Genomic DNA, 13,667 nt, shown 5'->3' with positions numbered 1-13,667 from the left:
CCTGGCACGGCCAGACCGCCCCAGGGCTGCTCTCACCTCCCTGGATGCAGCACCACGGGCCATGAGCAGGGCCAGGGTGAGCAGCAGCAGCACCCAGGGTGCCCATAGTGGTGGTGGCCGTGTGTGGTGCCCAGGCTCTGCTCCTTTTATATCAGAGGGGGCTGAGCCTCCTGCCAAGGGACAAGAGAGCCCCAATCCCTCTGGACAGTGATGGAGTCTGGGGGGACACTGAGTGAGCACAGCAAGGGCAGGGAGCACAGCAAGGGCAGCAGGTGAGAAGAGCATTAAAGATACCACAGGCAGGGTGTGGGAGCTTTGAGGACACCACAGGAAACACGTTGGATCTCTGGGACACCACAGAAAGGGTGGAGGAGTTCGGGGGACACCACAAGAAGGGCTATTATCTCTTTCTGGCCATGGCAGGACTTCTTTTGTGCCAAAGTGCATTCTTAATAGTCAATAGTTATCAGGGCTGGCAGATATGAAGTAGCCTGTCCTCTCCTCTCCTGTCCTCTATGACCATTCTTCAGCAGACCATTATGCTGCCCCGGTGCTGCCATTTCTGTCAAATGCCTTTTTTTGGTCCCAGGGGAGAATTTTGAGGCAGAGGAATAACATTATATGGCAAGAGCAAGCTCCCATATGTGGCCACCCTGCACCCTCTGGTATCTTCCTTTTCCAGAGCCCACAGCAAATGAAGAGGGACAAAGATGCAAAGAAGCTCTCCCGTGGGGTCACTGAGGGAGGCTGGAGGGGTATGGTGGCACCACAATACTGGAGCATCTCACCTGGGCTGTCCACTTGCATTTATCTTGGAACAAAGGCATTCTGGGAATATCAGCTGTCAACAGCCCCTCTGATTACTGATAAATTTGGGGACACCCAGATGGCACAATGCCCTGGCCAGAGGCACCACCCACAGCCCATCTGGCAGCAATAAAAAGGAGAGGGAGCAGGAGCATCAGCAGAGACCTGGGGAGCACATCCCCAGGTTCATCAGCTGTCTGCCTGCTGCAGAGATGGTGCAAGCAACTCCCTTGCTCCTCGTGCTCTTCCTGGCCCTGGGGTCTCATGGCCTCCAGCGTACACAGCAGGTACCATCAGGGGTGGGATGCACAGGGTGGGGTGGGCAGGGGGCTGTGGCTGCAGGCTGTGCTGTGGCACAAGTGCTGACTTCTTTCCTCTCCAGTGTGAGCTGACTGGGCAATGGAAGAACGACCTGGGCTCCAACATGACCATTTATGAAGTAAATGGAAAGGGTGGCTTCGCTGGCAAGTACCTCACAGCTGTTTCAGCCTCCCCATTAGAGATTGAGGAATCACCTCTGCTGGGGTTCCAGCACCTCCCTTATCTGAGCCAGCCCACCTTTGGTTTCACCGTCAACTGGACCTTTTCAGGTACTTAGACTTAGCATCCTTGTTGTGTCCCCAGGCCTCCCTTCTGCCCTCCCTGCCGTGTCCTTGCTGATTCCCTGCCTTCCCCTGCACTATCCCCACTGCTCTCCCTCTCCTCCACCTGGAGCTCCTCTGTTGCTGTCAGCTCCCAGTCCCAGGCTGCAGGAGAGGCAGCAGGGGCTGAAACCTGCACTGCTTGCCCATGTCTGTGTGGCACCCCAGCCCTCTGAGCCCTCCTGCTGCTTTCCCCATCCCCGCTGTCCCCAGAGGCCAGGGACAGCAGGGGTCTACTGTCCCCTGTGCTGAGGCAGCCACTGACCTGCCACCTCAGCCACGCTCCCCTCCGCCTCCTGTCTTGTCCCCACAGACACCATCAGTGTTTTCACGGGCCAGTGCTTTGTGGATGAGTATGGAAAGGAGGTCTTGAAGACCATGTGGCTGCGGAGGTCACACGCAAAGAACCGCCGCGACGACTGGAACGCCACCTTGTGAGCCTCCTGTTCTTGCCCTGCACATGTCCCCTATGCACTCCTGAGGGGTTGGGGCTGTCACAAATGAGTGGTTTAGGTCACTTAGGAGTCACTCCCACAAGTGTTGGCAAAAGGAGGTTTGATATGTTTGCAAAAGCTGGACTTGGCAAAGCTCCATTCCAAGGTTCACTTGGTTGCTTTGTGCAGGGGTAAAACACAAGGAGAAAAAAATGGGTTAGAATCAATCCAGAATGATTTACATGGAGGCTGGAAATGGAAAAGGAGAAGTGAGACCCTTCAAATGAATTACAAAGTTCAGGAGGTGCCCACTGCTTTCTAAAGCTACCGATGGATCCCAGCTGGTGCTGATTCTGTTCTCAGTCTCAGATCTGCTCAATGGTTCCTGTCTAAAGGACGCGGCAGCACTTATCCATTGACTAATTTAACATTTATAAGGTGATTGGGGAGGGTTTACCACAATTGCAGCAGAGATTTAATTATAGATCCAGTCTGGCAGCAGTCATACTGCTCTTGCTACAGGGTGTTCACATCCCTTCAGCCACGCACTCGGCGGGAGATGGTGGCACAGCCCCTGCTGTGGTCCAGGAGAGCTGAGGGGCCTCACTTAGGAATGCTCTGGTAAAGTCATGGGATGATTGACCTTAGTCATCAGTCAGTCTTCATCCTGGATGTAGTGTGAGATGGTAATTACAGGAATTTTTCACAGTTCCAGTGATGATAACATTGTTCCACTTTTGGCTATGATTCAGGCTAGTAATTCCCCAAGGCTTTTGGAGTATTGATAAGGCAGCAGAAGGACTTGGTGTGCAAAGTGTCTGTGACAAGCTCAAGGGAAGCTTCACCACCTGAGAGGCATTTCTAAAGCGAAAGGCCTAAGAAGGACTCCTGAATGGCCCAAGGGTGGGGATGAAGGGTGGTGCTCCCAGCCTGGGGTGCTCAGCACTTGGCAGAGCTGCTGCCAGTGTGAAAGTGAGGGAGGACAGGGTGATGGTGCACAGCTTCCCTGGGCATCCTGACAAGGTGCAATTGTTTTGGAAGGATACAGGGCTGGGTGGGCAGTGGGCCACTCCCATGTCCCACCCTTACACTTCCTCTGTCTGTGTCTCCTTAGGGTTGGCTACAACATATTCTGGCGCAAGGAAGAGCTCGTGGATTGAGGACTGGTATCATTGGAGCTCCCAGAGAAGAGGCAGTGCCAGGTTGTAGCCCATCCTCCTGCTTCAGCACCTTCTTTAGCACCTCCTTAAAACCTCCTTTAGCATCACCCTTAGAAGCTCTTTTAGTGCCTCCTCCATCACCTCCTTCAGCATCTTTATTCTCCCAATAAAGTTTTCCTGCAAGCACACACTGTGTCCTCTCATTCAGAGATCAGTGCCCCTGTTCCCTTTCCTCAATGCTGGCCTCTCTTGCCGCTATCCCTCAAGGCCATTGTGTGACCCCTGCTGTGACCCTCCATGGCTTGGGCTCTTCTTTCTCAGCCCATCCATCCCATGGAGCTCCTTGGGACCCCAGCTGCTGCAGGCCACCAGGACCCTGCTCAGCCAGGAGTGATGGCCTGTGGCACATCTCCCCCTGGGAGTCTGCAAACTGCTCCATATCTGCTCTGCAAGGGGCAAGGACAGAGCTGGGAAGACCATGCGCTCCCCAAGGGCAGGCAGAGCCAGCATGGCAAGAAGGCACCCCCAGTGCTGGGCACTGAGCTGCTGGGGCAGCAGCATCCCAGGGCTGCAAGTGCTGGGCACAGCAGAGCAGCTGGAGGGGGATGCTGGCTCCATGGCACATCTCTGCAGCAGCAGCAGCTGTCCCAAAGGCTCTGTCTCTCCCTGAGGAGCAGGCACCAAGGCAGGGCTCTGGGGACACTCACCAATGTCATACTGCAGGCTGATCTGCAGCTTGGGCCACAGCATGATGAGGGCAAAGGAGGCGTAGAAATGGACATCGTAGGTGTTGTACATCCGGTACTCCTGGCCTGGCAGGACACAGCAGGTGGTGAGGGCAAGGACTCTGCCATGGGGAGGGGAGAAGGGGCAAAGCTGCTCCCTCCACAGGGCCCTGGACACGGGCATCTTTCCCAGCCCAGGCAGGGGCTCCCGTTCAAAGAGAGTTTCATTCTCTATACAGAGCACCAGGCATGTGGGGAACACTCCATGCCCTATCCTTCAGGGCTGCAAGGGCTTTTCCTGGGAATAGCACTGCTCCCTACACACACTGGAGTGTGAAAAACATCCCCATGCCAGTTCAAAACACACTATGGCTACAGTAATGGGAGGGCTTGAGACTGGAGAATGCCTCACATCCTTGTGAGTTACCTTCCAAATAAGCAAACCTTCCGTACTCCCGCAGGACAGGGAGGAGGTGGGAGAGCCCCGCCCCCGCCGGCCCCTGCAGGTCCTCGGCACAGCAGTCAGGGGGCACCTCCATCCAGATGGTCCCTCCATCCGTCAGGAAGTAGAGCTCGTTGAACAGGGCTGACTTGTACCAGGAAGGCAGCTGGCTGCGGGAAAGAGGGAAGCTCATCCTCGGAGGCCGGGGTGGTGATGCTTCTGCGGCAGCCAAGCCCAGGAGGCCACTGGGAAGGTGCTCTCATCTGCCCTACCTGTTCTCCAGGATGGGATTCTGCCACGCTTCAATCTTCCTCTCCCACTCCTCGAAGTGTGTCAGGGCATCACTAAATGTCAAGAACAGCCCCAAAGCGGCATGAAAAACTTTTGAAGAACCACAGCAAGGACAAGTGTTGCGTTGTGGTTTTATTCCAATAGACAAGCAATAGGAAGTTTGGATACAGCCTAAATTTGGGAAGAAACCACAGCATCCTGGGGAGATTTTGAAGAGCCAAGGAGGCTGGAGCAAAGAACACTGCCCTGGCTTGGGTGCCCAGAAGCAGCATGGCCACCCACTTGCCCTGCTCCGCCTGCACCCGTCCCAGGGTGGATGGAGGCACTCACCAGGGGGTGAATCCAGCCTGCCATCCTGCAGCAGGTCCTGCCACACCTCTCCACCCAATCCTGTGGGATCAAATGCCGTCACGTGGGTGACTCCCGTGCCAGCCTGAACAAGGGAAGAGCATCATCAGGGGCTGCTCCTTTGGAGGAGAAGATTCACTCTCCCCTCCCCAATACCACCAGCAGGACATGACACTCACTTCTCATGTGCTGCCCAGCAACTTGCAACTCGTTGCCTCAGCTGCTCTCCTGACACCGTCCCCAAAGAGGGTGCCCTCAGGGAAGTCATGTCCCCACTCGTGGCGTCAGGCGAGCGCTGAGGAACGGTGCCAACCCCAAGCCCGTGCCCCCCCACCCTTTGCCAGCTGCCTGCAGGCAGCTCCCCCACACGCAGCAGGGCTGCACTGGCTCCCCAGCAGGAGCCACGGCAGCAGGGCCAGCCCTTTACCTTCTCCCGGGCAGAGATGGCCAGGGTGAAGGGGTTCACGGGCGGGCAGTGGTGCAGCAGGACCCCAGCAACCCGCTGGCCATCCTTGTGGAAGGTGAAGGGCTCGTTCCAGTGCCCGCCGCTCCCGGCCGCCTTCGCTCCCGGCCCGTTCTGCAGGCTGAACATGATGGACACCTCCACGTCCTCATCCCTCCCGTTCTCCACCTCCCAGATGAACACTCCCACCGGCAAGCTGGAGTCCTGGCAGAGACGCAGAAAGCTGCCTACAGGACTGCCGCTCCACGGGCAGCTGCACCAGCATCATTTCCCCCTGCTGGGGACACCACGCAGGATGCAGCGGCAGCAAGAGCACGGGCAATAATAACTTGGTCTTGGAGTCTCTTGCCAAGCTGAGCAGCAGCAGCAGGAGCAGAGGAATTTGGGAGGAAGGCAAGACAAAATTCCAGTGAGAAGCAGCCCTGGGCTGGCAAGCCCCACGCCGGGCAGCAGAGGGACGGAAAGCAGCCTTTAGGGCTCAGCCGGGCGTCTCATCACTCATCTGCTCGGCAGGCTGATACGGGCTCACGTGCTGCTGCAATGCCGGGGTAAGAGGAAGGTCAGACGTGTCAGCAGCACAGCTGCCACCCTCGCCTGGGGCTGGCAGCCGGCACGGGCAGCGCTGAGCCATCCCTTGCTGCAATGCTGAGCTCCCGCACGGCTGCGGGGCTTCCCCCGCCCGCAGCACTGCTGAGTGAGGCCGGGGGGACACGCTGGGAAAGCGGCGAGCGAGCAGCTCTGCCCTCGGGAGAGGGGACACGCTGGGAAAGAGGCAGGTAACAAGCAGCTCTGCCCTCGGGAGCGGGGACACGCTGCGAAAGCGGCAGCTAGCAAGCAGCTCTGCCATCGGGGTGGGGAAATGCTGGGAAAGGCGCTCACCAGCAGCTCTGCCCTCGGGGATGCCGTCACCGCCTTACCTTATAGTCATGGGGGATGACGGGCGAGACCTGCCGGCAGGTGAGCACCACCTGCTGCCCCGGCAGCTCGTAGACCAGCCAGGCACGGGGGTACAGGGCATGGTAAAAGGCGTAGTGGCCGCAGTAGCCCCAGTTCCAGCTCTGCAGGCTGCTGGGGCTCTCCACGGACAAGACCTGCTGGTAGATGGTGTGTCCCTTGCACCGCAGGCACACTGTGAACTGTGGAGGAGAGGAGCACATCAGGGGATGAGAGGAGCCCTGTGGCAGATGTCCCAAGCGCCCAGGCTGCTGCAGTGGCTGTCACTCCCCTCACAGACCTTGCTGCAAACTGAGTTTGCAATGATTCCATAGTGGTGAAGGCCAGGGTTCTGCTTCCAGCAGAGCACACCCCACCAACCCTTTATCTTTTAGAACAGAATAAAAAGTGATTGCAACTTTACACATGTGATTTGCTGTCTTAAAATTCCTGTATGAATATGTGTGGCAAGTAAGACTTGTTCAGTAACTTCAAGGCTGTTGCTCTTCAGTTGCAGGAGAAGAGTTGGCTTCAGACTCCTCATGTCTGTGCTCAGAGCAGCCACTGGTGCTGCAACACCTTAAAGGGAGAGGGGCAGTGCAGAACCATTGGGTTATTGACACCCCGTGGGCTGCTGTCACAGCAAAGCTTTCTGGTGGACATGGGCAGGGAAAGGCCTCAGCTGAGTGAAGGGTGGAGTGGCTTTGTCTGTTGGAGGGTGACAAACCACTTCACTGTGTGCTGGGAAATCAGAGGGGAGCTTCAGGTGACTTTGGCTGTTCATTCCCTCCTGAGTTTAACCCCTGAGTGTTCCAGATTGCAAGGCAAGGTGTATTCTATTGCCATCTGTATGGCAGTTGTCTTTTGCCAAGTGGGCAATTTTCCTTATCTCTCTCTCTGAGCGATCACAATCACTCCTCCCTGGGAAGGGAGGTCTGCTGATAACAGGCTATTGAATGTCACTGCCTGGCTGATAAGAACTACAGCATCCAATTGCGAGATGCTCTGCCCAGAGGGAGGAGCCAAGCATTGCTACCCAGATGTAATCTGGAGATTCTGGAATATCAGCACAGCTTCTCCACTGGATTCCCCAGAGGAACAGCAGCTGCCTCTTCTTCCACTGGATCTTCAGAGGAAGACTACACCCTTTTCTACAGGATCCCTGCTCCAGCAGAACCACTCCTGACACTCCAGGAGGACGCAACCATATTTCCAATGGGACTGCTACCAACACCCTGACACACAGGGTGTCAGGTGGTGTTCTGACTCTGTCAGTGTTGTTTTAGTTTACTGAATTGTTTATTTTATTGGGTTTTTTCCCTATTAAAGAACTGTAAATTCCTGCTCCCATAATTTTTGTTTCCTGAGGGGCCCTCAATTTACAATTTAGAGCAATTTGGAAGCAAGGGGGTGGGGGTTCATTTTCTCCATTTCAGGGGAGGCTCCTGCCTTCCTTAGTAGGCGCCTGTCTTTCCAAACCAAGACACCCAGTGTGGGGCTGTGGCTGTTCCTGGGGCTCCAGGCAGGGTGTGGCCCAGCCCTCCTGCAGTAAATGCCTCCTGCAGTTCCTTTTGGGGAGGATGCAGTAGATGTGGTGCAGTCCAGAATGTAGCCTGCCTTTCCCCAGCCTCAGCCTGGTGCTGCTGAAAGTGGCACTTGTCCCTGCTCTCTGGTGAGCTCTGAGCTGACTGCAGGTGGGACTGGTGAATTCCCCTCCTCTGTTAGCACGACATTTCATGGATTTTTTTTTTTCCATGTATTTTGCTCCATTGCCTGGCTGGCATCACTCCTGTCTGTGAGCTCATTAACGTGGCCTTGGTGCATGAACAAGTCAGAAATGTGACATAAGAACTGTCTGTGATCCGGTCCTGAAGAGAGTGTGCCCAAAAGCTTCTGCCAGAGAAGGGCAGCCCAGCCCTTCCCTGATTCCCTCAACATCCCCTGGCTTATCTCCAGAGCCACAGTGGGGAAAACTGTCTGCAGGGATGCTTGGCTTGAGCATAGAGAGGAGGGATTTGCTGCTTTTGCTTTGGACTGCCCAGCCTTCCCTGGCAGGGTCCTGCCTGGCGTCATCCCAGCCTCTGCTTCCCCTGGCTCTGGTGTCACCAGACTGACAAGAAGTGTCTGGCATGTCCCTGGGCTGTGCTGATGAGCTCCATGGCTCTTGTCTCTCTTGCCATTTGATGCTGTGGTTACTCCATGACTTCTGCAATTATATTTCCTGTCTTTATTGGTAATAATGAAATTGTTGGAAATGCTATATTTATATTCAGTTGTGTGCAGGGGATTTTAATCTCACTGTAGTCCTCACCATGCTTCCGCTCTGCTACTTTTTGCTGAGCCTCTCACATTGTTTCCATGCTCAGGAGCTGGATGGTTGCTTTTGGTTTCTTTTTGTTTGCAGGTTTGCAGCTTTCTTTTTGTTTACCTTGTGTTTCTTTGTTCTCTTTTACTGTTTTGGCAACAGTTTGCTCAGTGTGATACTTCAGTCTATTCTAGTAAATATTTTTAATTCTTACCCTAGTTTTTTGATTTTTTTTTCCTTATAGTCAGAGAGAAGTTTTTACTTTTTCCTGATAATCTCCTGAAATAAGTGCTTAACAGCAAGCACAGCTGAAGACCTTTCCAAAGTCTTTAACTTTCCCTTGAGAGAAAAGTTTCAGGTACCTGCAGCCATACACAGAAAACCAGCAGGGGTCATGTGTGCCTCAGTCTGACCTCTTCATCCCCAGGCTGCCTCTTCTTTCTCTCCAAGTTGCCCACTCTCAGTCACAACCCTTTGCATCATGATCCAATTGCAAAACTGAAAGGATTAAAGTACTTTTGGAACTCACTCAGAATAAGCTGTTTTTCTTTTTTCCTTGACCTGGAGCTGAATTTTTCTTGTCCTTTCTTTCTCCAAAATTCCCAGCAGTTACACAAAAAACCTGGACATGATCCACAACGGGGACTTTGCAGCTGCAGGATAAATTCTGATGCTGCCAGACTGGCTTGGCCATCATTTTTGCCTTTGGCAGAAAAACACCTCCAGCCTCGCTGATCCTGGACAGTCCTTTGTCCACCTTCAGCCAGGGTCCCACCTTTTGAAGGCATTGTGATGCTCCCTGTAGCTGGTACAGAGGCTGAGAGAACAGTACAGCGAAGGAGAAAGTGGGGTCCTAAGTAGTCCTTACCCTAAGGAACAAGCATTGGTAGCCAAAAACTTGATGGGGGTGGTCTAGTTGGCCAGGTCACCAAAAGAAAGTTTCTAGAGTTGGGAGGGCTTTAACCAGGGACTGTGGGAGAGAAGCTGTTTTTGGAGATGCACTAGCTGGATGAGCTGCCAGCCTCCCCAGGAGGAAGGTGGAACGTAGTTCAACCTCATTCTACATCATGAATGTAGTTCAACATCATTCTACTGAGCAGAATTTTTCAAAAGCTTTTTGGGGAAAGAAGCTTTTCCACTTGCTCCTGTTCTTTTCCTGAGGTCCTATTTAGGGACAGCTGATCCAACAAGCAGTGTGTCCCTTTTCCTCAAGGAAAATTTATTCCTGCTCTAGACTGAGCCTGAGGGGTCCACATGAGCACCAAGCCCAAAACCCCCATCTCTGTGCACTCGGGGCTCTGACAGCCTGCAAGCCATCCCAAACCATCCCAAACTGCAGCTGGTACCTTGCCCAGAGGCACAGGAGACCTCTCTCCTGCAGGCATTGGGCTGGGTAAGGTGGGCAGCTGTCCTGCAGGGAAAGAAAAGGGTGTGGGTGAATGTGTGTGTGAGGAGATTGGAGTGGTGCACTCAGGCACACGGACGCTGTAGTTGTCCTGGGCTGACACTGCACATGCTGCCTGGCTCTCCCCCAGCAGGGCCTGTGGCAGATACAATCCCCAGGGGAGACCCGGCTCCCTGGACAGTGACAATCTGAGCCCAAGAAGCAGGTCCTGGTCTGGTACCATGGCCCCTCCCTGCTGGTGCCGGGGCCAGGCAGTGGAGCACATGAAAGGGGATAAATCACTTCAGTTCTTAATAAATGTGTCCAGCTGTCTACTCTTCTTCTTCTTTCGTGTCTTCTTTGGCACAGGACCAAACTGGAAGAGGGGACTGTTGCAATTCTTCCCCTTTATCTTCCTGGACGAGACTGGAGGGCTAGGGAGGCAGGGAGGGGACAAGTCCCAGTGGTGTCTGGCTCTTGTGGAGTTTTGCTGAAAGGGGCAGGATGTGCCTCCTTACCCACTTCTCCACATGTAATGGCACAAAAGACGTGACCCTTGCTTTCTTTTCTGCTGCCTGTAAGGCAAGGTAAGGCCAGGAGCCAGAAAATACCTCTGTGGGGAGCAGCTGGGCCAGTTAACCAAACCCTGTGCCCTTCTGCCCAGGGCTGGGCACCTTGCTTCCTTTTCCTCCTTTCTGTGCCAGCTCAGCCTTCGAAGGTTGCACCAGCCTGGTTAGGGAGGCATGGGGATTAGGGAGGCCTGCTGCCCTTCCTGTTGTGTTCCCAGACAATGTTGGGAACTGTGAGTTTTGGTGGATGCCTTGGTCATTGCTGAGTCACAGCCACTGCTCCACCCTCCCTAAGAACTGGGACATGGGTCCTGCCTGTGTGGGGCCAGCATGGCCCCTTTTTGTGTCACCAGGGAGCAGCAGCATGACCTCCAGCTGGGACAGCACCTCTCCTTCCCCAGGCAGAGCAGGACAGAGCTGAGAGTGCTGGGTACTCCCCTATACCAGGGGTAAGTTGCCAACAGTACCCACAGAGACAGCACAACCAGAGCTGGAAATTCCCATGGTCATGGACGCTGCATCATGGGATGGCACTGGAATGGGATGGAATGGTGTGGGATGGCACTGAATGGCATTGCAGGGCACAACAAGAGCATACAGCCTGTGAGACAGCATGGCACAGCACAGCCAGGGCCTGCAGCCCCTCACTCTGCACCCGGGACAGCACAGCACGGCTCAGCTCAGCTTGGCATGGCCAGATTCTGCCCCTGGGCTGCCCTCACCTCCCTGGATGCAGCATCACAGGGCCAGGGCATGCAGCAGCAGCAGCCTGGGGTCCCCATGGCAGTGGTGGCTGTGCATGGTGCCTGGGCTCTGCCTGCGCTGCTGCCCCACACCCACCCAGCCCCTTTTTTATAGGAGGGGAGATTGAGCATTCTGCCAAGGGACACCCATGGGGTAGGACATCCCTGTCCTCTCTGGGGATGCACAGGGGACCTGTGCATGTCAGGGACAGGGAGCTCACCTGATCTCGGATAGAGCTGGACAGAAAAAGAGCATGAAGGACATCACGGGGAGGGCGGTGGAGCTCTGTGAACACCACTGGTAGGGCAGGGCATCTCTGAGGACATCACAGTGAAGGGCAGGAGGGCCCTGAGGACACCACAGGAAAGACTATGAGCTCTTTCTGTCCACTTTCGAGCTTAGTGTTCCCTAAGTCCTTAGCAGCCTTTAGGGCTGGGGTGGGAAGCAGCCTATCCTACTCGCTGTGAGCATCCTTCCCTCTTTTCTGTCTTGGGAGCTGCTGCAGGCAGGAGATCGCCGTGGTGGCCCAGGGCTGCCACTGGGTGACAAATGGCCTTTTCTTCACTCCCCAGGGGAGTGTTCCTGCAACCACATAAGCAAACAAGTAACAATATCCAGGAAGGACAGGTTGTCCTGGATGCAGCACTCCCAGAGCAGCCGGCGCCATCCTCACACGGCAAAGCCCACAGACGATGGAAAGGGATGAGGATGCCATTCCTTAGGGTCACCGTGGCAAGGTTGATGGGACAGGGGTGCCAGCACATCAGTGAGGAACGCCTGGGGTCCCCACCTCCATCCATATCCTGTTGGCAACTTCCAACAATAGCAGTGATGTCCCGATCCAGCTGGCAAGGAACAAGAGCAGGCACTGAAGAAAGCACAGCTTCTGGCTGGACTGGTGTTGCTTTGATGCATCAGTTCTGTTCCTTAACCCCAGGCAACGTGCCTTCCAAAGGTTGGGATTCAGTCTGCATAAAGGGATATTTCTGATTTCTCTTTCACTCTGGCTTTATCACCTCAATTAATCTTGTATCTGATAGGCTCAGCTTTCATCAGCTTCTGCATGGATGGAGCTGAGGGCTGAGAGGACAGTCCCTGGTCACAGACATTTTGCCTGCACCACTGTTTTTCAAGGCTGACTCAACCCTAGTTTGAGCAGCAAGTTAAATTGTTCATTAATTGTTTCTTTTTATTATACACCAGCACTTATTTTTCACAACACCCTGAACATACATGGGTTTAAACCACTGCCCTGATGACTTTTAACTTCTTCAGTGCTTCCTGCATTGGATTTCTTCCCTGCCTGCTGGTTGTGCCCACTTCCTTCTGTGCCAGGGCTCAGGCATGGCATCGCAGAATTTAATCCTGCTGATGATTGCCAGCTCCAAGCCACTTTACTCTCTGATCTTTGGAGGGCACAAACCCCATGGAGACACCTCAGGACTCAGCTGAGATCACTCAAGAATTCTGCCTGCTTGAGCACTGAGCTGGCCCCTGAACCTGTGAGATGAGCCACAGGGATTGTTAAGTAGAGGGAAAAAAAAAGATTATGTGAACAAATAAACAGTATTGTTTGTGTGATGCTAAAATAAACCTACATCTCTGAAGGAGCTGTGGGCTGCCATCAGCAGCATGGAGAGATTGTGTTGTCCATCCACAGAGTTCCTGCAGGAGCCCCCTGAACCTTGGTGATGGTGAGGGGGTGATGGAGAGGGGGTGGTGAAGAGGGGGTGGTGGAGAAGGGATGGTGGAGAAGGGATGGTGGAGAAGGGATGATGTCTGCCCCTCCTGGCCCCCACAGCCATCCCAGACTGACCTTACTCATTATCCCCAACACTGGCAATGCTCTGGGCAGCACCTGCTTGCCAAAAAACTGTCAGAGCAAATGGCAGCTATGTGGGAAAACACACCTTGTTACGCAGTTGATTTCTGAGACAGAAAACACTGGGGCAGGAATGTGAGGTGGCCAGCCATCTCTCTCAAAAGGGATTTCTTCCAGGCAGGGTTCAAGTGGGCTGTAGGGCTCCTGTAGGGAGGAGGGGGGCTGTGGAGATGCCAGCAGCACAAATATGATGCTCTCCAACCTGGATAGCAATGAGTTATGTTGTCAGAGAGAAACCAGGGCTCCAAAGTGAAATTTAAGAGAAAGCAAAGACTGAGAAAAAAAAAATTTTTTTTGAGATGTTGCAAAGAGCTACCTTGTCTCCAGTTTACAAAAAGTATTATGTTCTGGTGAAAGGGGCTCCATCAGCTTCTGCTATGATGACTTGGGGAATAAAAACATGTATTATAGGAGACTGCCTTGAAAACCATTTAGAAATGGGCGAGAAACTTTGGGCTGAATCCATTCACTTCAGCCTCCTTGGCCAGCAACAAGAATAACATAATGGGAATTATGAAAATTTGTTCTTACAGTTGTCT

At 54.0% G+C, this 13,667-nt stretch overlaps 2 protein-coding genes across 2 annotated transcripts; one reads left to right on the top strand and one right to left on the bottom strand.

Annotated features, from left to right (window-relative positions):
• The first annotated feature begins 939 nt into the window (after positions 1-939).
• On the top strand, positions 940-3,230 carry LOC132322253 (avidin-like). The gene is made up of 4 exons (XM_059836615.1): positions 940-1,094; positions 1,190-1,397; positions 1,762-1,882; positions 2,997-3,230. The coding sequence occupies exons 1-4, from the start codon at positions 1,020-1,022 to the stop codon at positions 3,040-3,042; spliced, it is 450 nt and encodes a 149-aa protein (XP_059692598.1). The 5' UTR covers positions 940-1,019; the 3' UTR covers positions 3,043-3,230.
• On the bottom strand, positions 3,118-8,558 carry LOC132322522 (non-lysosomal glucosylceramidase-like). Its single transcript, XM_059837015.1, has 7 exons — positions 8,544-8,558; positions 6,229-6,447; positions 5,276-5,515; positions 4,482-4,933; positions 4,195-4,379; positions 3,628-3,854; positions 3,118-3,219 (listed from the first exon to the last, which is right to left on the bottom strand). Exons 1-7 carry the CDS (start codon positions 8,556-8,558, stop codon positions 3,118-3,120), a joined length of 1,440 nt encoding a protein of 479 aa, XP_059692998.1.
• Between the last annotated feature and the right edge of the window lie 5,109 nt (positions 8,559-13,667).

The sequence above is a fragment of the Haemorhous mexicanus genome, chromosome Z (assembly GCF_027477595.1).
Source record: "Haemorhous mexicanus isolate bHaeMex1 chromosome Z, bHaeMex1.pri, whole genome shotgun sequence".
Classification (NCBI taxonomy): Eukaryota; Metazoa; Chordata; class Aves; order Passeriformes; family Fringillidae; genus Haemorhous; species Haemorhous mexicanus.
This window is presented reverse-complemented; position numbering and strand designations above follow the sequence as displayed.

What these genes read in the sequence shown, in the direction of transcription:
- LOC132322253 (XM_059836615.1), top strand. Translation starts at nt 1,020, where the DNA reads ATGGTGCAAGCAACTCCCTTGCTCCTCGTGCTCTTCCTGGCCCTGGGG. An exon ending in CGTCAACTGGACCTTTTCAG is followed by an intron (nt 1,398 to 1,761) that starts GTACTTAGACTT and finishes TTGTCCCCACAG; the next exon opens with ACACCATCAGTGTTTTCACG. An exon ending in GACGACTGGAACGCCACCTT is followed by an intron (nt 1,883 to 2,996) that starts GTGAGCCTCCTG and finishes GTGTCTCCTTAG; the next exon opens with GGTTGGCTACAACATATTCT.
- LOC132322522 (XM_059837015.1), bottom strand. An exon ending in AATCCCATCCTGGAGAACAG is followed by an intron (nt 4,380 to 4,481) that starts GTAGGGCAGATG and finishes TCTTTCCCGCAG; the next exon opens with CCAGCTGCCTTCCTGGTACA. An exon ending in AAGGTTTGCTTATTTGGAAG is followed by an intron (nt 3,855 to 4,194) that starts GTAACTCACAAG and finishes GTGTCCTGCCAG; the next exon opens with GCCAGGAGTACCGGATGTAC.